Source organism: Panthera pardus, unplaced genomic scaffold (assembly GCF_024362965.1).
Source record: "Panthera pardus isolate Hobbes unplaced genomic scaffold, ASM2436296v1 HiC_scaffold_6, whole genome shotgun sequence".
Taxonomy (NCBI): domain Eukaryota; kingdom Metazoa; phylum Chordata; class Mammalia; order Carnivora; family Felidae; genus Panthera; species Panthera pardus.
In genome coordinates this window covers 113,630,766-113,653,907 of record NW_026526991.1, presented here as the reverse complement: position 1 = coordinate 113,653,907, position 23,142 = coordinate 113,630,766, and the positions used below count along the sequence as shown (strand labels likewise).

General features: G+C 45.4%; 1 protein-coding gene across 7 annotated transcripts in view; it reads left to right on the top strand.

The window, feature by feature from the left end:
- SVIL (supervillin) overlaps nt 1–23,142 on the top strand; it is a 231,519-nt gene that overhangs the window by 71,348 nt on the left and 137,029 nt on the right. Inside the window, exon 1 of one of the 7 annotated variants that reach the window (XM_053895225.1) lies at nt 9,490–9,518. The exons of 4 other annotated variants lie outside the window; for them this stretch is intronic. Coding sequence is in view for 1 of the 3 variants with exons in the window: in XM_019465222.2 (XP_019320767.2) it covers nt 20,965–20,980 (16 nt within the window). In the remaining 2 variants the exon portion in view is untranslated. Of the gene's footprint in view, nt 1–9,489; nt 9,519–10,249; nt 10,797–20,765; nt 20,981–23,142 lie in introns of those variants that run through there. 2 more of the 7 variants (XM_053895222.1, XM_019465222.2) reach the window with 2 other exon arrangements.

Below are 23,142 nucleotides of genomic sequence, written 5' to 3'. Positions count from 1 at the left end.
TTTATTTCACTTTCATTTGGATACTTTTACTAATTCTCTTTGCCGAGTTTAGGCTTTTCAAACATTCTTTGGCCCTGGGAGGGAGTTGTATAACCATAAAACTTGGGAATCCTGGCCCTAGAATAAATGTTCCTTTAAAACCCCAAGGACAGAAAATTGAACACAGCTGTGCAAGAGAAAAAAAGAAAAAAAAAAAAAAGCCCATGATGGTTCAGGGCTGCGGGTGACCTGACCAGCATCCCCAGTGCACTGGGGCTGTGCTTTCTCAATGGTAGATGGGGAGCTTCAGTGTTCTTTTTGCAAGTTTCAGGAAAAGGCCAAGACTTTCCTTCAAAACTGTAGTTTCTCTGTTGCAGTTAGGAGAATATTCTGCTAGGTATTGCTATCCTATGTACAACTGGGGTTTCTGATTAGTTTTGAGATGCCCTGATTCTGCAAGGCCCACAGTTCCTACTTCTAAGTAAGCTTCAGAGCTTAAGGAATTTACATCAGAGTCAGCGGATAGAACACCCAAGGTTTTGGGGCTCCAGAGTCCCTCTCTCCTCTTCCCCCTCAGAATAAAAAGTTTAAAGTGTGGTCCTGAGAACATAGCATCGTTGTTCTTTGCTTCTCCTCCTCTGGGATGAAAACCACCATGTTGTGTCTCTGATGTTTGCCTGGTGGGTCCCACTGTTTGTTTTGTAGCCCACGAGGAGCCATGGCCATGGACCCTAACCTCTGCACAGCCTGGGATTAATCATTTTGCTCTTTGTCAGACCGTGTAATGATGATTCATACTTCTTCCTCTACAAGATTAGATTACTGTAATTTTCATATCCTGGACTGCTCACTAGGGATTTGAATTAATTCTTGTTGGTATAGAAAGCAGTATCGTGTTTCTGGGGAGAAAGGACTGAACTTGCCTACTTGGCCATCATCAGAAAACATTTAGGGAGGGCCTATGGGGAGCTTGACTCTGGAAGGTAATCCTAGCTTCAGGACTTAACCGAGTCAATTAGTTCACCATAAAGCCCTGCAAGCAGGGCCTGGGCGTGCCCTTGGCCCAGGTGCCGTGGATTTGCATATGTGACACCCTGCCTCAAAGATCAGAACGCAGAGAGAGTTTTGCAAAGAGTCCTTCCTATGCTGCAGTCAGGCCCTGCTTAATGAGGAAAATCTTGCCCAGAGAAATATTTGGGAAAGAGGTAAATGAATTCAGATTTGTGGAACAGTGTACTCAAAGCCAGCAGGAATCAGGATCACAGACTGGGGGATGGTGGTGGTAGGACCCATGAGGGGTAAAGTAACCTCGGGAAAAAAATCCTGTTTTGGCACTCTCTCTGTAAAATATGTATTATTCTAGCCCATCAACAAATATTTATTGAGCACTTACTATGGCCTAGGCACAATTGTGGGCACCGGGGGTTAACAACAGTCTACAAAACAGACAAAAATCTCTGACTTGACGGAGCTCTTGTTCCTGGGACCACGGACCTGGTGGGTAGGAATGTGGGCTGGAGCAACAAGGAGTTAAGAGCACTTGGCACAACTCCTAAATAAGTGCAGTCGTTTGGAGATGTGTTTGCCTGGATGTTTTCTCTCTTCCCTGCGTGTAGTGTGTGCCCTCTATCCTGCCAGTAAGGTTGCCCGCCATTTTTAGCGGGTCCTCTGAAGGGAGTTCTTCACGCACGCTAACAAAACGGGCCGCTCTGGTATAATGAGACCAGCAGATGATTTCAGGGCCCGTGCGGGGACTGTCTGCTTCAGTCTGAGCCTCTGTTGGAGGGAAGCTGAGCTGTAATCAAGTGTTCTTATCTTTGCTTCCTGTCCTACTGTGGAATAACTCAGACTCCGGGAATGCCTTGTGTTGACATACTTTCTCTCTCCTTGGATCCCCTTCCTTTTTGTTATCCGTCCCCCCCACCCCTTTCTTTTTTCTCTTAATCCTCTCCATTCTTCTTTGGCGACTCTGAGATGGCACTTTGCCTCAGAATTATAGAATCTCAGTTTTTCTGGAACTGGATGGGACCCTAGGAGTCTTAATCTAAACCAGCAATGTTTGGTCCCTGGACTGACACCAAGTGTTCAATCTGATGCAGTGAAACGAGAAATATAAGAAAATGAAGTAAATGGTTCATGAAGCTAAACTTCATTATTTGATTCCTGTACTTTCTATCATATTGCCTTGAACTTTTGAGTTTTTAATGTCTTCCACTTACCCTAGAAATTACTCATTCTCCTGAACTCAGCCCCCCACCCCTCACCATGCTGCCCCCACAGTTGACTCCTGCCCCCTACTCCTTTCTCCCACATTCTGGTTTTCAGATGATGCCCCCCTCGATTTTGTAGCTCCTGCTCCCAAAATAAGAGTTGCGGCCTGAACCTTAGGCTGGGAAGTCACCACTCGTAACACCAGGGAGTTGTTTTAGGATCCCCAATTGGAGCCACAGATATGCTTTCAGCTACAACACACAGCGGTTCAGTTTTATAGGATTATTGGTGCCGTATTTCCACTTTATTACAGGTTTATCAGGCGTTTGTGGGTTGGCCGAGCGTGCAGCCATCACTTAGGATGCTGGTTCTGGAGGAGAACGAGAATGAACATCTACAGTGGGAACCGCATTGAGGTGGGATGCACACACTTGTGCTTCCAGCCAAGGGTGTGTGGGGTTTTGTGGTTTGTGGAGGCTGGAGAACAGGACTGCAGAGGAAGCCTCCTAGGTGCTCCCTGTCCAGTGTGTCTCCGGGACCTGGATGGTCTCCTTCATACCACGGGGCGGATGTTCACCTTTCCACTGTGCTCCTTAAGAAGGACCATGGGTACTTTGTGCTTTTCATTCAGGAATAAGAATTGTCCGTTCCTTCTTGGTGTTTGGGATCAGCAGGAGAAACCACTTACGGTGCTAAGCTTTGTGATGTCCGCAGCGACATGAAAGGGAAAAAGCCTCCTGGGTCTTCTCTGGTAGGGGAGGTGCTCCCTGCATCGCTTTAGTCTCAGGTTCCCACTTGAGAAGCAACCCTGTGATTCTGCCCTGTGATAAATTGATACAGATGCCATATCTTTAGCTATATCGTGCCCTGAATGGAGCATGTCACAATTTGTAGATCTCTGATTACTCTCAGGACTCTGAGCCTCGTGTCCAGGAAGGCGATGTTGGTCCCGCCATGTGAGAGGCTGTGTCCCTGGAGCCAGGACTCCTAAGACGTGGTCCAGGCTCCCTCCTGGCAAACTCCCATTTCATTTTGACCGTGAGGCCAGCAATTCTGTTCATGCTGAGCATTGCTCCCCTCCCTTTGCTCTTGAAGCAGCAGCCTGGGAGAGAAGAGTTGGCTTGCTCATCTGTGGTTCAAGCCAGTGACCTACACATGACCTTGGAGCTTGGAAGATGGTTATCCAAAGCCAGTGAAGCTCTCTATAAACTTTGAGAGTGAGACAGAGAGACAGATACTCACTCACTGATTGGTTTAGATCATCTGGGGGAGGGAGACATGTTGGTGGAAAGACAATCGTTAACCAAAAATAATATCCCTCTTTTTGAAAATCGACCCCAAAACAAAATTATTTGTCCACAGTGCAGAAGGCCACAATCTGAGACTCATGCTGGTGTATCCATCTAGATGTTAGGAGACAGGCACATCCCGTCTTCACTCATCGATGTCAAAATTCTAAGCTTCACGGAGCGTATGGATGCAAAAAATGAAATAGTTTCAGGTCTGATTCTGTTAGAGCAGAAATTAGGACAGAGTACAAATCTGGTTCCCTGGAGATGAGCAGCTTAAAAGAATACTTCTAATGATCGTTCAAGTTCATTGCCATTTAGAAAGGGGAACCTTTCAGAAGACAGGAAGGGACGGACGGCTTTGTTGTCTTGCTTTCCCTGCACTAACAGCTCTGCCAAAGCTCTGACGTCATCCTTACTTCAGAAATAGGTGCCTCACGGAAGGGAAACTGGCAAATAAGGCACTTGTGTGAGCTGCGTCTACTTTATTTGCTGCCTGCACACTGAGACCCCAGCTTGCTTCTCTTGGTACTCTCCAGCTTTAGAGGGGCACGCGCACCGATTAGTCAAACCTGAATCAAAAAGGAGAATGTTGTCACCGAGTTGAAACGAGAAACAAAAATATGTAACTACAAGTTATTTTGCTTGTGGGTTTCAGCCTTCCTATCCCCAACATTTATTCCATGTATCGAGTGGTGGACACACTAGGTTCCAGGGATCTGGAGATGACATGGTGTCCCTGCCTTCTGGATGCTGAGTCTAGAGGTTGGAAATTGTAGACCATGTCAGGGATGGGTTCACAGGAGAAAGAAAGTCAACTGAGTCCGGCAGGATGATCAGGAGTTTTCCAGGTGAGAAGCAAGGAACAGAGGGAACACTCTGAGCACAGCAATGGTGGTCAGTGTGGCTTCTCATGGTCATCTACTGGGGGGGCAGGGTGGCGGGACATATGACTAATGAGATAGGAAAGGGGAGGGGTCACGGAAGCTAGGGACTTTGGAATTTATCCAACAGGCCAGCCAATCTCGACCTTCTGTTTTTCCTCCAGCACATGTATGCTGGAGTATATCCACATGTATCACACACCTCTTGGGTGTGGCCAGATGTGATGTTTGTAATGAAGCAAGACGTGAAAGTTCCCTATAATCATCACACAACTATTAGTAGTACATTCATAAATGTACATTGCCACATATCTTGGTCTATGTGAGATAATCTCTGGGTTATCTCATGGGAATCTCACTCGATTCCCAAAGTATTTATGTGTAACTCGATTCCTTTTACCTCCTAGTGATAAATGTCTAAATGCAAGAAGAGGGTGAAAGTGATGCTTTTGCAAGGACATTTTTACATTGATTCTTCAAGAATATTTAACTTATTTTTTTAATGTTTATTTTTAAGAGAGAGAGAGAGTGAGCATGAGTCGGAAAGTGCATAGGGAGAGGGAGAGGGAGAGAGAGAATCTCAAGCAGGGTCCAAGCTGTCAGCGTGGAGCCCGACATGAGGCTCAATCCTCACAAACTGTGAGATTATGACCTGAGCCCAAATCAAGAGTCAGATGCTTAACAACTGATCCACCTAGACACCCCAAGAACATTTAATTTAACAAGTTGTTGCTCCTCAACGGGAAGTCACTGGCTGCCCAGGAGAAGGGCTCCTGGGGCCAGTGAGGAGGTTTCCACTGGGCAAGAAGTGGCCATGTCGGGGCTGGTTAGAAGGTTCTGAGCAGTGGAGAGGATGGGTTTGGGGAGGGAAGAAGAGTTTGGAGGCTCTCACGGCAGTCCTGCCCAGAAGCAGAGAAGTAGACACAGAGAGGAAGGCTAGGGGGTGAACCATAGGCTCCAGTGAGGAGGGGCTGATGGGGGCTGTCCGCCAGGGAAGCAGGAGCAAGCGTTGTGTTAGGAGAGGACAAGGGCAGCGTTATTTGTCTTGGGTTTCTAGTTCCTGTGAGCTACCCTGGTCTTCTGATCTCAGGGACCCCCTAAGTCCTGAATTCTGCAAGTGCAGTGGGAGTAGGGGAGGGAGAAGACCCCAAGGTCAGGGAGGAAGAGGGGCAGTGAAGCCCGGAGTAAGAGTCTTCAGGCATGGGAAGGACCAGACTGTAGTGTCTAAGACATTCTTAACAAGAGGATGTTCCATGAAGGTGGAAGTGAGCAGAGAGTCCAACGACAGAGCGGCCAAGTCTATATGGCACTGGGAAGGTCCCTGGTTGGAGAAGCAGTTTCTGGAATGTGGAGGGAGCTAGAATCCAACTGCAAAACGATGCGGGGGGACAATGAGACTGGGGGGACAAGGGGAGCTTGGTTGTGGAAGGAAAAGAGGAGTAAGATGGGCAAGCGCTAGGAGGGGGAGGGGAGCTGAGGGAACTTTGGGGGTGAGACACACAGAAGCCAGCGTATGTTCTGGGGCTTGCGCCACTCTTCCTCCACGAAATGAAAAGAAGCTTCACATCCTGTGTGCGTTACAGGGCCTGGCTCAAAGCTCATCCTTCCTAGAAGAAAAGTCTAATGGAAGTTAGTTGGGCCCTCAGGAGGGACCGTTCCAGATGTTTGCAGCTAGGTGTGACGTCACAAAGTCTGAGCGGATGTCGGGCACAAAGCATTCTCCATTTGCCCTCTCTGCCACTTGTGTCTTGTCTTTCTATTTTCAAGAATGAAACCTTCCAAACGGTAGAACTCTGGAGGTTGAACTTGTTGCCCATGATATTTATAGTAGCATTACATTTCGAGATGACTCCGTCTCCTCCCTTTCTAAAGAGTTGTTTTCTTGCTGTTTCTCGAATGTATACAGATTTTGAAAATAAATCATCTTGAGCAGTGGCTTGAAAATTCTGAAAATGACGTGGCGGTATCCTGTTTTATTGTTGGAGAGGCCCTCGGTGTTAGCGGTTCCCTTTAAGTGTCCATACAACCTGCCAAATAAACATGTAATTGGAGAGCAATGCTTTTCCTTCGCTTCTGTATCAAATATTTCACTTTGGATCAATGGACTTCCATTCTTGTAGGGAAAAAGAAACATTTCTAATCTGAATTTCTTAAGATGGCATTGATGACAGGCAAATCTGTGTAGATTTATTTAAATTGCAATTACAGTGAGTAGCCCACTTATATAAAGGGGATGCATTGGAAGTTTTATTTGAAGTAGGTTTTTTGAGAAAAAATTTCAAAAAAATTAAAAAATAAAAAAATGAGAGGGGCGCCTGGGTGGTTCAATGAGTTAAGCATCCGGCTTCGGCTCAGGTCATGATCTCGCAGTTCGTGGGTTCGAGCCCCGTGTTTGACTCCACACTGTCAGTGCGGGATTGGGATTCTGTGTCTCCCTCTCTTGCTGCCCCTCCCCCACTCGTGCTTTCTCTCCCTCCAAAGCCAATAAACTTAAAAAATGTTTAGTTCAACGTTTAATTTTGAGATAATGACAGATTCCAATGCAGTTTTAAAAAATAATCTAGAAAGATCCTGTATGCCTTTTATGCAGTTTTCCCTAATGGTTTCATCTTGTGATGCTGTGAAGCAATGGTACAAGCCAGATCCATAACAAGGATCTCTTTCAGGGCCCTTCCCTCGCTGCCCCATTCTTAATCTCTGATAACCACTAATCTGTTCTCCATTTCTACCGTGTTGTCATTTGGGGGATGCATCTAAATGGAATCATACCGCGTATAACCTTTTGGGACTGGCTCTCTTTTTCACTCAGCATAATTCCCCAGCAATTGATCCCGGTTGTTACAAGCGTCAATAGTTTGTTCCTGGTTTTTTTTTTTTGTTTTCTTTTTAATGGTTTCATATTTTCCGTTTAACTTTGCGATCCATTTTGGTTAATTTTTGTATGAAGTGTGAAAATTACCTTGAGGTTCACTTTTTTTTTCTTTTTTTGCCAGCGGGTGTCTGGTTGTTCCAGTGCTGTTTGGTGGAGAGGTGCCTTTTGTCAAAAATCTGTTGGCTATATTTGTGTGGGTCTGTTTCTGGGTTCTCTATTCCATTACTATACTGTATAACTTAATATGGAATAGATTGGTTACTCTTTATTCTTTTTTTAAAATGTTTTATTTATTTATTTTGAGAGAGAGAGAGAGAGATTGAGCAGGGAAGGGGCAGAGAGAGAAGAAGGGAGAGAGAATCCCAAGCAGGCAGAGCCTGATGTGGGGCTTGAACCCACAAACCTCGAGATCATGACCTGAGCTGAGATCAAGAGTCAGACACTTAACCAACTAAGCCACCCGGGCTTCCCCAATAACTCTTTATTCTTTTTCAAGATTGTTTTAATTATTCTAACTCCTATGCTTCTGTATATGAATTTTAGAATAAGCGTACCTATATCTATCAAACATCTTGCTGGTAGGAATTGCATTAAATGTGTATATTGTTTGGGGGAGATTTGACATACTTACTATGTTGACCTTCTAACCCATGAACACAGTATATACCTATTTATGTATTTTGGTCTTTTGGATGTTTTTTAATCAGAATTTTGTGATTTTTAGCATATAGAGCCTGTATATGTTAAGTTTATATGTAAACAGTTTATTTTCTTTGTAGTGATTGTAAATGTTGTGGGTTTTTTTGTTTGTTTTAATTTACTTTAAGAGAGAGAGTGTGTACATGAGTGTGAGAGGGGCAGAGAGAGAGAATCCTAAGCAGGCTCTACATTGTCAGCATAGAGCTCGATACAGGGCTTGAACCCATGAACCGTGAGATCATGACTTGAACTGAAATCAAGAGTCGGACACTCAATTGACTGAGCCACCCAGGGATCCCAATGTTGTATTTTTAATTTTGGTTTCCACATGTTCATTTTTGTCATAAAATAGGTGTTATAGATACACGATGCGGTTTCTCTTAGAAGCAATATCATAAATAGATACAGTTCCTTGAGTAGCAGACAAAAGCCAGATAAAAACTCGTAAGAAAACTGGACTTAATGAGCAATTACTAGAAAGAATAGTAGACTAGCATATTGTTTATAATACTAGTACTAAATAATAGCTAATGTAAAATAGTTATCAAATATTTTGGAAATGTCTAGCATAAGTATAGTTCTTATGTCAACTCATAACATGATTTTCCATTTTCTTCATGGATAGATTATGAAATCTACTCTCACGCATGTCCGATCCATTACTGTCACTTTTTGGACAAAAGCGTGTAATGAGAGTTTCCTGGGTTTAGCGGCTAGCAAAAATATTTAGGAAAATGTTTAAACAGATTGCACAGGTAGAATGAACTGGGATTTGAGCAAAGGCAAAAAGGGTGTGTAGAAGAGGAAGCTGGGAAGTGTTATTCTGTTAGACTCTAATGCATTAATCTAGGCCATTTGGGTTGCTACAGGGAAGCAGGGGGCCAGGATTTAAGAAGCCTCCAAAAGTTAGCTGTTTGTCTTGTGGGAGTGAATCTTTTTAAGGAAAACAAAACAAAACAAACAAAAAAACCCCTGCACTGTTGTGGCAACAGTGACTCATTGTCTCCTCCTATCTTGTTAAAAGACCCAGAGAGTCAACTATTTTACCCCGGCTTTGCTCCGGGAGGAGTTTTAGAAAACTTCTATGAAGGCATACAAGATAAGATAAAATTTCAAATGGATGCAAAGCAAAACTTGTCAAAGGGAAAATAAGATGAGGGCCGTGACCGTGACTGAGATTTGGAAGCAGAAGTCAAGCTGGGAGGTTTTATTTGCCATCTTGAAGTGGGTAAACAATTTGGCGTGGACATATCATTTTTAACCCTTGCACACATACTCACGAAGCCGGTGTTTAATTATTACTGCCGTCCGGGGTTATCTGCCCTGTTTTCATCGGCCACAGGACTGCTTGGGGGGGAGAACATTGTCCTGCAGGGTTAATTGATAACAGGAATTCAGATCCTGCTTGGGGTGGCCTCTGCTGGCTGATGCAGCTGGTGGTCTGAGAACCCACACCAGACCCACAGCACCCTGGCAGCAGCCCCGGAGCTTTTCCTCCAGCCCAAGCTTTTGTGATGTATAGCGAAGTGAGGATGAACAATTAAGACCTTGCTCTTTTTGGTGACAGCAAGGACACCTCCAGGTGTAAGTAATTTTGTTAAGTTTTAGTATCTAAAACAATGTAAATTGCCTTTTAAGAAGTGATTGTGGTAGTTCTTATTTATTTACTTGTATTTATTTATTTATTTATTTATTTATTTATTTATTTTTCATTAGTTAAGGTTCCTCTGGTTTTTAAGTGAGGTGGGCAACCTGAGAGCCTTCTGAAGGTCGATCTTGCTAGCTCGGAGCATCATCGTCTGTGCTTTTAAGACACAATCTTTGTGTGTTTTAGAGACAGTACTTCTGGCACCATTCTTTCTCCTGATGGCCCGTTTTCTACCGTCAGTGGAAGAGGGAAGACAGCCACAGATGTCCCCACAATTTGTAAACCTGTAAACAGGCCCGTGCCACCCTAGTGTGCTGTTTAATGTATACACACGTGCGTGCCTGTCCCTTCCTTTGCAGCATTCGGTATCTAGGCTTTGTTCCTGGTTACGTGTTCCTTCTTCGCACAAAAACTAGAGTCAGAGAAATGGTGGCCCACTCCATTCTGTATTGTTGCAGCCCGTTTAGTAGACCGCTGTTGCATTTTTACTTTCTCTATAAAACGAGCCCGAAGACAATGGGAATGATCTAATTGCGTTTGAAGTAGCTGCTGGGCAGGCTTGTTGCAACAGCTGATGGGCTCCTCCGAGTTTCAAGAGCTATTTATGGTAGATTAGCTGGGATCAGGGCTCTCCAATTCAGGCCATAAAAGGCCCGTCCCATGTGGAGTTGCCCCACTGCTCCTGACGGCGCCCTCCGAGGCTGAAGCGTCCTCAGGTTTCACGTGGATTTACCCAGTAATGGATGGCCATACCGAGGCCAGATTGGGGAAGTTCAGCGTCAAGGACACCAGGGCACTGAAAACTTCAAAAAGAAGACTCTTTTCAATATTTTGGCGATCTTTCTTCCGAGAAACTTATGGGATGTAGCCTTCACCTTTTTACTGCATTTGGCATCCAGACGCCTTTTGGAAAGTACCGATCTAAATTTATCCTGTTCTGAATCATCACTTCTGATAGATGCCGTTGCCTAGTTTGCGTGGTGATATTTGATTTTGTACAGTGTTCCTGGGGCTAATTTTTGATATTTTGCTTTTTGTTTAGAATTTGAAAGTAGCGGCCGTTGAAAGGAGACACAAAGAATATACTTGAGGACATCCAAAGCCGGGTTTTTGTTTATTTTTTAATTAGAAAAATAAGAAATTTCAGTGTGATTTTTTTTTCTCCCCCCCTCCCCCTTTAACTTAGAGGAACAAGGATTAAACAGAAATTTGAAGTAAGTGAAAAATCTTCCTATAAATGTAAATACAGCTGTTGATTAAGTGCTATCTGTCCGAGCATGCTTCCTAGGGTTTGCTGACTTCAGGCGCTAGAATGTTCCTGCCATTATGTGCTACTTATTGCTAGTTGCTTCTCTGTGTGCCCTTGGGCATGTTTTTTGGGGTTTGGAATGACTGGATTTTTTCTCCTTAAAAATGAAAGAACCTTATGATACAGAGAAGTTTGTACTAACAATTTAATGAATATAGTTTAGTAAATACATTCTGTCTAAATGGGAGCACTTGAAGCCTTGGAATTAAAAGCATATTCACAATACAGGGTACTTCAATAATCGTATCACAAGTACGGGGGGTGCAGTTCAGAAGGGCACGTTTTATTTCACACGTGGAAATGTAAATCGCCAGTGATCCTTTTGTATAATCTTTGTTTTGAGGGATCTTTACCTTGGTACTCTGATTCTTATTATAGAACCTCTGATGTTCCAGAATTTAAAAACAAGAAACAACAAAAAACCCTCAAGCTTTAGTTTCTAGATTTTTGAACTGTATTTCATTTTTAAGTTCGCCAAGAGAAAAATTCGTTAGTAGCCTTTTTAAGCCCTAGAGAAAGCTGTGGTTCTGTAATTTGGCTTAGTGATTTGCTTCTGTTAAAAAATAGCAAAGAGCTATAGAACATTTATGGTTGATTCGACATTTTGCTCCTTTAAAAAAAAAAGATTACAAATTTTTTTTTTATTGTTTATTTTTAAGAGAGAGAGAGAGACAGAATGCAACTGGGGGAGGAGCAGAGAGAGAGGGAGGCACAGAATCTGAAGCAGGCTCCAGGCTCTGAGCTGTCAGCACAGAGCCCGACACGGGGCTCGAACTCACCAACCACGAGATCGTGACCGGAGCCGAGGCTGGACGCTTAACCGACTGAGCCACCCAGGCGCCCCAAAAAGATTGGTTTTTTTTTAGTACCATATCAGATAGACCAGTAGGAGCAGTAATTATTTTTATCAGGTAGCAAACAGAGTATTTATAGAGATGAGTTTCATCAGTGAACCCTGCTGTGGTTCTCAAACCAGAGGTGGTGGCATAGCTTCAGCGGGCATTTGGAAATGCTTGGGGGCCTTTCTGGTTTTCACAACGACCGTGGCCAGCATGTGGGGCAATGTGGTTAAGAATCATAAATCCTCTGTAATGTGGGACAGCCTCCCCTGGTGAAGCATGCCTCTGACCAAGATCCTGGGGTTTTCCTTGCTGAGAAAAGCGGCAAGGTATAAATGCTCCCTCCCATTCCAGAGAGAAGCTGGATATAGAGACTGCCTCTTCTCACCAGACCAGGGGAACTCTTGAGCCAAGCAGTTGGGTGTCCTGCCAGGAGTAGGCCATCCTTGCCACTGCTCTGGGGGGTCGGGGGGAGAGGAGGAGCCACAGATGAGCAGAGACACTGCTCATCACGCTTCTTTCTGTTGAGAGTGGGACAATGCTTATTAGCCCTCAAGGCAATGCTTTTTTGCAAACCCATCTAACTCTGGTGCCAGAAGCATAACTTCCAGAGTAAAATTTGGTTGAAGCACCCAGCTTATATCCCTTTCATTTGACAGACCCAGGAGACCCCACTTTTGCTTGTACTTTTGAGACCCCACTGTTTCTTGGTAACCACTCCTCTGGAAGGCTGGGAATATCAGTTCAGAATGCACATCTTTGTTAACATATGGGGCCATTAAAAATTCTCCTGTTGAGGATTTGAATCTGAAGAAAAGGGCTGCTGGTCTTCAGCAGGGCAGGGATGTCCCGAGAGCGGCTGTTCAGGGGTCACAGGCTGTGCAGAGAGCCGAGGTGGGGGAACCACCAGAGGTGTGTTTTTATTGTTGGACACGAAGGGAGTCCTCTTCTCACTGTAGGACTTCCTGGGCTCTTAGGACGCTGGTTACAGTGACACTCACAGTGGCCTCCCCACGACCAGGAGAATTTCCAGTCTGGAGCTTTCCTGCAGTCCTGGGCTTCATTATTTTGTAACTCTGAACCAGCAGCCGTGCCATCACCCTTGACTCCTCTCCCTATAGGTCACCAAGGCCACTACATCTGACTCTGAAATGATGCACCTGCCCACCACCTCCTCCCGAGCCTCCTTGTCCCTTCCCTGGATGAGTGCATTGCCCTTACTTAGTCCTTTTGCCCCCAAGTTCCCCACTGTCCAATCCATCCTCAGAATGACCTAAACAAGGTCTGATCCTGTCGCTTCTCAAAAGTCAAACCTTCTGTGGTTTCCCACTGATGACAGGTGAGAGCCCGACTTCGTAAGCCTCCCCCTCAGGGTTTTTCATGCCACCGGCCTGCTGGCCTCCCTCCCTGAAATGTTCTGCCTTCCCTCGCGTGCCAGGGAAGTGTTATCAGAGGAGATCTTTCCAGAAGCTTCCATCTATTTGCCTCTGGGCTCCAGGGTCAGATTCCTGGCACCGTGTCCTGGCACCTCCTCCCTCTGTAGGGGGGCACCCAACAAGACAGCTGGGTCCCAGCTCTCTTACCACCCAGGATCTAGCCCATTGCCCAATGGGTGAATGGACTGGATGCAATGGGATAACTTTGGATTCTTCATATCCAAATTTAACCGTCTATGAAATAATTTGCCATTGTTACGTGTTACTCACTACGGAAGTGAGCGTTCTGTGTTATAAGCTCTGGTTTTTTTCTTCGATATCTAATCATACAAGCAGATTTGTCTTACAAGTGTGATGGGGTTTATAAGTAATGCTTTTGCCAACACAGGAAATGAAGGTGCCTTCGATAAAGCCAGCCGCTTCATTATTGGAGCCTTGCCTAACATGAAGAAACTCCTCTAGCGGTGTGCTTTGACTTACGTGCTTTCCCCAAGCATTAAACTTTATCCCTCAGATGCAACATCTCAGGATGGTTTTCCTTGCTGACCTTGGGTGGGAATGTAGCCCCTAGACGTCCGGTTCAGAGAGATCTCTGTCTCACTTTCTTACAGCACTCCTAGCTGCAGGAGGCTTTGGAAGAGGCATTTGTTTCGCCTCATACCTTGCTTATTCTCTTCTAAAAGTTGATCCTTTAGTCCCGGACGAGTTCATAACCTATTTCGAACTGACTTTTGTATGAACACGGTCAAAGAAAGAGCTTTAGTATTTGCCTTGGGATAGTTAGTTTCTCCATGTCACCGTGCTGGTTTCCTCTCAGCACGTATGTATTACACGTCTGCGTGTGGGTCTCTGAGTCGGATGCCGTGGGATGAAGACAGTGAAGCTTGTTCCCATCCTTGGTGAGGTCCTTTCCTAGAGGGGTTCAGATAGGGTCTCCATGAAGCTGTTTTACAAAAAGGCTAGGAGGGATGAACACTAATAACATGCCAGCCACGCTCAGTGCCAACCTCTTTGCCTACGTTATCTCATTTAATCTGTATGGTGGCCCTGAGACATCATACTATTATCCTCATTCTACAGGGGAAAAAATCCTGAGGTTTAAAGAGGCCTGCCCAAGGGCCCATCCCACGGGGTCAGGGTAGAGCTGATTCAAATAGTCTAATAGGATTTCAGTGCCCATCTTTCTGACCCCTACTTTAAACCAGTGAGTCTTAGACTTTATTTTTTATTTTTTAATTTTTATAATGTATGTTTATTTTTGAGAGAGAGAGACTGAGCACGAGTGGGACAGGGGTAGAGAGGGTGGGGGGGGGGGGGGAGACACAGAATCCGAAGCAGGCTACATCCAGGCTCTGAGCTGTCAGCACAACGTGGGGCTCAAACCCATGAACTATGAGATCATGACCTGAGCCGAAGTCCGACGCTTAACCGACTGAGTCACCCAGGCACCCCAACGTCTCAGACTTGAATAAGCATCACCTGCAATCTTGTAAATGAGCCGGTTCTGACTCAGCAGGTCTGGGGTAGGGCCAGAGATTCAGCAAAGACCCCAGGTGGTCCTGATGCCTCCGGTCAGCACTGGCTATGAGTAGCAGTGTTTTAAACTACACCACTTCCGGGGCGCCTGGGTGGCTCAGTCGATTAAGCATCCGATGTCGGCCCAGGTCACGATCTCCTGATTAGCGGGTTCGAGCCCGTGTCATGCTCTGTGCTGACAGCTCAGAGCCTGGAAGGAGCCTGCTTTGGATTCTATGTCTCCTTCTGTCTCTCTCTGTCCCTCCCCTGCTCACGCTCTCTCTCTCAAAACTAAATCAACATTAAAACAAAACGAAACACTACACTGCTTCCTTATGGAACCACTGAGATGAAACGATCAGGTTGGAGGGAGAGCCGAGGGCTTCCCGTGGTAGAGGTGATCTTACAGGCTAACCTTCTCTGGGCTTTTCTTGCCATCCCTTCCCACCCTTTGCTTACACAGTTGCCCCCCCCCCCCAACCACCCCATTTCTCTTCCAAGGTCTGCCTTCCTCCTGGCTCCTCCTCCTCCTCCTCACACTGAAAACAGACTCAAGTTTCCTCCGTCCTAAATAAAGATCCCCTTGACCTCGAGCGATCAGCTATTTCTTTCACCGCACACTCGCTCCTCAACACCCACAGCTCCGTAGAGCTGCTTTTGCCCTCCCAGACCCACGTGATCTCCCGATTGCTTTAACGCTGAGCACCTCTTTATGAGGATCCTGCCTTGGGTCTACACTGACCGCTATGTTCTGGAGCTCTCCTAACACCTTTATTTTCTTTTTTTTTTTTTTAATTTTTTTTTTTCCAACGTTTTTTATTTATTTTTGGGACAGAGAGAGACAGAGCATGAACGGGGGAGGGGCAGAGAGAGAGGGAGACGCAGAATCGGAAACAGGCTCCAGGCTCCGAGCCATCAGCCCAGAGCCTGACGCGGGGCTCGAACTCACGGACCGCGAGATCGTGACCTGGCTGAAGTCGGACGCTTAACCGACTGCGCCACCCAGGCGCCCCTTAACACCTTTATTTTCTAAATCATGCCCTGTCTCCTCCCTGCTGCAGCTTACCTTCGTAGGGTTAAGGTCAACATTCTTCTGCTGCCCTCTATATGGTGAATTATATGATCTGCCTGTACATATGTCAGCATCTGTATCCTATATAGTATTGATAGAATCGTGTATAAAGTTTCTGAGTGACGATGCAAAGGGCTTGTATAAGTCACAGTAATCTGTGAACTGCTTCAGTTAATCAGAGGCTTCATGTTTCTTTCTGGATTTTCAGTTATGTTCTGAGTATGGAAAGTTGGCAAATAACTTAGCCTCAGACATAGAGTGTCATTGAACAGAAAAATCAATTGGTATTTTTAGATTTTTTGAGATATCCAGTATTTTAAATATTTTGAGCCCTGAGCTTTTCATACATTCTGAAAACCCTGAAGCTGGGGGCACCTAGGTGGCTCAGTCCTGGCATCCGACTCTTGATTTCGGCTCAGGTCATGATCTCACGTTTCATGAGATCTAGCTCCACATCTGGCTCTGGGCCGACAGTGTGGACCCTGCTTGGGATTCTCTCTCTCTCCCTTCCTCTCTGTTCCTCCCCCCCCCCCCCCCCAATAGCTCTCTCTCCCTCTCTCTCTCGAAATAAACATTAAAAAAGTGAAATATAAACACTGTACCTAACTTTACGTCATGTAACCAAAGATTTAAAATATACATATGCACTTGCTCACACATTCAACGAAACAAGCCAGGCCAGCCGAAATTCAAACAGGAAAGCAGTTGATTTTCAGTTCCTTAAAATATGTTGAATTACGAAGTGGGTGATGAAAGGTAAAATAACCTTTGAAAATTTTAGTACTGTTTTGTGTAGATTTCCTTAGGAAAAAAAAATTTAATTAAAGCAGGGATTTCAGATTTCCAGGCTCAGGGACATTGTTTATTGTGCAATTACTTCATACCTTTAACAGTTGCTGTTATGAAAGGGAAGGACAAATGGCATTGTAACATTATTGTTTGTTTGCAAGTATCACTTCCAGTACCTTCCCCAGCTAATGGCTCTGTAGGCTTGAGCCAGGTTAGAAAAATAAACTCGGGCATGCTGTTCAGAGGTAGATGGCTCTCCAAATTATGTTCATGGTCTTAATTTCCACCAGATGTTCATTTTAGCCAGACACACATAATCATTTGGCTTTATTATTTCATGCATTTTTGATTGAAAGTGTTGAATATTTTAAAATTCTGTGATCCGGTAAATATCGTTGTGATGCGGTCGTGGAGGATGAGTAAGCTTCATGCGATGCCTTCTACCCCAACGCGGGATCCTCCCATTTGAGATGGAATTCATTGAGTTGGATTTGTATCAGTTCTTCTCTCTGGAGGCTTCAGGGAGCTTGCAGACATCTAACAGTCCTTAAATATTTCAAAAGAGAACTTCAGCAAGAAGGTGGAGCCGGGAGCCAAGCGGAGGAAAATAGTGTGAAAGCAATGATAGCAAAGAATCTTTGTGCCCCACCCACCTCAGCCCACCTCCCAGAGCTCCGGAGAAACGGTTTTCCCTGCTCTCAGTGGGGGAAGAGATTTTCATTTGGAAATTAAGGGTGTTTGATCCTGAGGAATGCTTGGGGGCAGTGGCAGAGTAAGCGGGAGCAGCCCTGGTGTTGACGACCAGCTGTGTGACTTTGGGTAAGTTCTTACCCTCTCTGAGCCTCATTCATTAAAGTGAGCATTGGAATGGAGGATTTCTAAGGTCCCCTCTACCTATTGGGATCCTATAATTCAAAGACTTCAAAGCTTGCAAGTACTCTGGTCTCCCCTGGAAAGGAAACCCTGCATCTGGAAGGTGTGGCTCAAGGCAGCAGAGCAGGACCAAGCCAGAAATGTCTTAAGAAAGAATATGTACGTGTTTTAAAGTGTGTTCTCACCATACTGGCTTGATGTAGCCTGTTCTTCCTCCTTGGTTGGCTTGGTCACTGTTCTTTGTCTGTGCTCCTTTATTTTTGGTTTTCTCAGTGTTTTCTTTTGTGTCCATTTAAATACTTAAATTTTAGTTCCTATAGCCTAATTTATTCTTCTTTTGCACTTTGTGAAACCCCAGAGTGGTCATGGCAAACCCCAGGAGGGATGCCTGAGACAGAATTTTCCTGTTCACAACAGGAGTAGGGTATGCTTCGCTTCTTTTTTTCTTTTTTTTTCGTTTGTTTGTGTTTTGTTTTTTGTCGCTTTACACTTATTAGCTCGCTGCCAGACGTTCATTCTTTTTTTTTTTTTTTAACATTTATTCATTTTTGAAAGGTAGCGAGAGACAGAGCACGAATGGGGGAGGGGCAGAGAGAGAGGGAGACACAGAATCTGAAGCAGGCTCCAGGCTCCGAGCTGTCAGCACAGAGCCCGGTGGGGGGCTTGAACTGACAAACCGTGAGATCATGACCTGAGCCGAAGTTGGACACTGAACCGACTGAGCCACCCAGGCGCCCAGAATTTTGTTAAATTTTTACGTTGAATTTTGCACCAGTTGTAAAGGGTGTTCTTGGTTCATAGGGCTATAAGCATTTCAACCTTTGTCCTTCACAAGGTAATTATTTCATTAAAAGTAAATTACAATTTATTCAGTAGCTCCAGATAAAAATGCTAATCACATGGTAAACGGATATGCTAAGATTTGAGAACAAATTACCTTGGTATTTTAATGGAGAGAGTTTTCTGAGCTAATTTTTATTCATAGCCTCTCTCTGGCTAATGTGAGGCTGGTGATGATTTCTATAATTAATGAGCTCAAGTTATAAAAAAAAAAAAAAGACTAACAGGTAGACAATAGGGCAGTGTGGAGCCAACATTTTTATTGCAGAGAAGTTGGGTTTCAGGCCATCACTGCGAAAGGTGCTCTTACTGAGCGAATGTTTTTAAATAGGTACACAAACAGGCTTTAGGAGGTTATGGTATCTCCCAAAACGTATATGAAAAATGTTCCTTGTTTTAAAAGCTCATTTAATGGAGGTGAGGATCCATTGTTTTTTTTTTTTCTTAACTTTTTTTTTTTTTTTTTTTTTTTTTTTAGAGATCATGAGCAGGAAGGAGGGGCAGAGAGAGAGAGAGAGTCTTAAGCAGGCTCCAGGCTCAGCACTGAGCCTGACGTGGGGTTTGATCCCACGACCCTGGGATTATGACATGAGCCAAAATCAAGAGTTGGACTCCCAACTGACTAAGCCACCCAGGTGCCCCATGTTTTCCATTTTTTGCTGAAGGAGCTGGGCTGTGACTCCCATGAGAAACTAAAGTCACGTTCCAATTTTTGAATAGAAGTGAGGTGCCTGGAGGTCTCTAGGTGACCCCATGTGGGGGCGTACCCCTGGAACGTGTGAAGGTTTAGCATCCACCGGCTGGAACAGGGTCGGGCAGCCCACAAGTCTGGGTCATCGCTGCTCAGTACAACTCCCCGTGTTGATGGCTGTGTTCTCTGGATGGGAGTGTTCTGCACGGTACCCTCAGGCCACAGGCGGCTATCGAGCACTTGAAAATGTGGCAAGGGCAATTGAGGAATCGAACTTTTAAGTTACTTTTAATTCGTTTAAGCTCCAGTACCACTGTGTTGGACGTCACAGGTCCAGAGGAAGCGGATGTACGCCCCGTGCGTCTACTGATACGAGCAGGGGGCTACAGTGCGTCACCTGTTGACATAGCCACGGGGTGGGTGATACTTGGATGGCAGAGGGAACATAGAAAACTCTGTGCTTTTCAAGAGCTCGTGGAAACGTATCGCCTCCGAGGAGGCTTTCCTGTGGATTCCCCGTTCCTCCCACCCGTCCACAAATACACACCCCCAGGGTAAGCGGGTGCACACACTGTATGGTTCTGTAGGTTCTTTGTGGCCCTGGACACATTCAGTGTTCACTTCCACGTTTTGAATTGTGTGGCTTTACAGTCCAATAACAGCCTTAGAGTTGGGTCCTTCGGTCCGCCGGGCAGCACCTGCCTGATGGTCGGTGTGGATGGGAGGGCCGCCAATGCAGTGGCAAAGTCGTTTGGAGGGGTGTCCTCGGATAGGTTGCCGGCATGTCAACCTGGGCTTTATTGTGGCTTTGTTGTTTTTTCCTACGTTTGTGTTTTGGCTGAAAGTGATGGGGTTTTGTGAGAAGTGACTTTACGTGAATTTTTTTGCTTATTTTCGCTTTTACCTTTTTTTATACCTGTGGGTGCGAACTCAAGCTGTCCTCTGGGAACCAGGGCCGTGGTGTGGGTGGTGAGGAGACTTTTCTGTGATGGCAGCTCATGGGACGGCTCTACTTACCAAGCCTGCAGGATACCCCTCATCCACCCATCCTAGTTATTTTTGAGTGCCGGCCGTGCCGACTAAGGATTCTGCGTGTTCCCCAGATGCCTGTGGCTGGTGAGCCTCTGAGAGTGGAGAAGGCAGAGTCGGGCAGCCTGGTGGGAAGAACAGAGGGGACCCCGCCAGCCGGCACAAGTTGCCGAGCGACGAGGCATTCACCCACACCATCTGCTCTCGCACGCCCATTCCCCTCAGTGTGGGAATGCCTCTCCTCACCAACCCTCCCTGCCTCCCCGCCTCCCCGCCTCAGGGAGCTTACTGCCTTCCCTGGGAAAGTCTCCTCCGGCCACCTTTCGGCTCCCACAGCCATTGGCTGGTCTGAGCAAGCTCGGAGAAAGTCCTGGTGTCCTCATGCATGGAGTAATGCAAGCAGGTCCGATTATGCTCCACTCCACCGCTTCCCACCTGAAATCAAAATAGACCAGAGTGATGTTTCACCCTACAGGTGCAACAGGACTGACTTGTATCTGAAAAGAATGTAGCGATCCATTACTAAATACACCAAGCAAGAGGCAGGGACAGTGCCTCGTTGCCCCTGTGGAACCCTCGCATCGAGTGCGGATGAATCGATGTGGTTAATTAGATTAGATGACCATATATCAAAAACTATTCAGCTCAGCTGTTGAGCTGAATAGATGTTTTTAAAATAACCAATCGAGTTGGGGCTCCTCGTTACCACCTGACCTTCTTTGGTTTGTCAGAGGGGTGGGTGGGTATTTAGGGACAATATAAGGTGAGTCAGCCACATCCGTTTCCTCCTCTTGTCTGTGCCCCTCTTCTTTCTTTTTCCTTTCCTTCACTTTCCTTTCCTTTCTTCCCTTTCTTCTTCTTTCTTTCCTTCCTCTTCTGTTCCTGTCCTCTTTTCATCTTTTCACTTCCTATTTTTCTTCTCTATTCTCGTATTTTCTTTTCTCTTGCTACTTCTCTTTTATCTTCAGCTAAGTCAAGACATAAGCAACATGGCCATGGATATCTGTAAGTTTTACTGATTTTAATGTGTGCAGTTTTTAAAATACGTGTGTGTGTGTGTGTATGTTTATACAGACATGAAATCTCCCTTTACACAGTTGTGACCCTTTTGTAGTACGATTAATACTATAGATGATCTCTTAAAAATTATTGTTTTCTGCAACATGGAGTCTGATTTGTAGGCCTCATTATATTTTGTGGAAAGAGACTCGTTTCTTGGTAGAGCAAATTGGTCATCTTTCCTTCACGTTATCTCTGTTCGCATGCATATTATATGCCTCCGTGCGGATATGTCCGAATAACAGCCAAAAAATATGTGCTTATATTTTTCTTTCTTCTTTGTTCCTACTTGGCATCTTTCAATATGTCGTGTGGCACTAGCGATAAGGAGAAAGTGAGTACTGGATGCTGCAGTTTAATTTTAGTGGCACACAAATGACAACCAAATCTCTGCTGCTGCTCTGGTGTTGTTAACTCAAATGTAAAATTAGAAATGTGGTAATTATTCGGCCGTTCTGGCTTTCTAGGGGAAACCATATCATAGTGTGTGTGTGTCTGTGCTGGCCTTTAAAAATAGATCTTGCCCCACAAGGAGATGACCCCCAGCTCAGCCATACTTCACAGGTCCTGTGCATCTGTGGACTTTGCCAGCGGTGGCTGTGAGTTCTCGACTCTTCCCAGGAGCATTAAGCGCTGGCTGCATTCAGTTCATCTTTGGTCAAAGCTCTTGTGCTTTAAAAGCTGACTGCTGGCGCGTAAACACTCTTGACCCTGGTTGTAAACATTTGTCATACGTCTGGTTAGTTTTAGTTTTCACTGACCGAAATCATTTTGGCAGAAGGGTCCTTAAAGTTTGACAGCCCGACAAATTACACAGAATCCCTTGTTTTTCTCACACAGGCTTTGACTATGACTCACTATCCATCTGAACACGTTTCTTCTCTGGTACTGAAAATCTCCTTAAATATATATTCTTGAGCAACTGAAGTTTAGACAAGAAGTTAAACATTGGATGACTGGGGAAAACATGTTTTGGGGCTTCGCGTCTTCTTTCAGTCCTCTGAGGGGATCGGGATCAAAGAAGATCGTTAATCTTAACATTTCTGTTTAGATTCTGGAGGCCATGACCTCCTCACTTTATCTTTCCACTGGGGTACTTGGTTGTTGTCATTCTGGGCTACTTAGGTGATGGCAAAGCCACCTGGATCCCAAGTTGACACTTGTCTTGTCCAAGTTGACACTCCGCCATGTGCTTCTGGAGTCTTCAGACGCTTGGAGGCCACACCAGCGCTCTGCATTGAGTTGTCTGCCGAAAGGCCCCAACTGTGCCCTGTGAGAGAAAGGGCAGCAGAGGGTGAGAGGCAGACCCGGTCGTTCTCCCTGATCCGCCATGACCACTGTATCTGGACAGTTACACGTGAGTAGAAGGAAGGCATCTGGGTCTTGTCAGTGGTCGAGAGGCTCTAGACTGTGCCAGGCATTGTGGGTCCGTGTGAGGAGCAGAGCTGAGGAAGTCTGACCGTGCTTTGACGTGTGCTTTGTGCAGCCACAAATCCAGAAAAATTCTGCCCGAGGCCCCAGAGGCCACGCCTCATCTCTACAGTGGGGTCTTGTTTTGTGAAGGAGCTGCAAACAGCCTGTTGCAGTCAGAAAAAAACAAAACAAAACAGTGTTTTCTGTTCCACAGCATTATGGACATAAAGTAAAACTTGAATTTGACAAACTCTATCATAAATCTTCCCCTCCCTAAGAACCGTGTGTGGAGGTCTTGATTCTTTTTTTTTTTAACCTTTTTTGTAATGTTTTATTTATTTTTAAGACAGAGAGACAGAGCATGAGTGGGGAGGGGCAGACAGAGAGGGAGACACAGAATCCGAAGCAGTTTCCAGGCTCCTAGCTGTCAGCACAGAGCCCGACGCGGGGCTCTAACTCACGAACTGTGAGATCATGACCTGAGCCAAAGTTGGACACTCAACCCCCTGAGCCACTCAGGCGCCCCTAAGAGGTCTTGATTCTTAATCTGAACTGTGTGCAGCTGTTGGGGTGTGGGATGATTCTAGAGCTTTGTGTAAAATCAGATTTATGCAACGTTCTCCTACCCCAAAGAGGATGGGATTCACCAGCCTCCATGAAAACACCCTTTGCCATCTGCGTGCATGAGACACTCA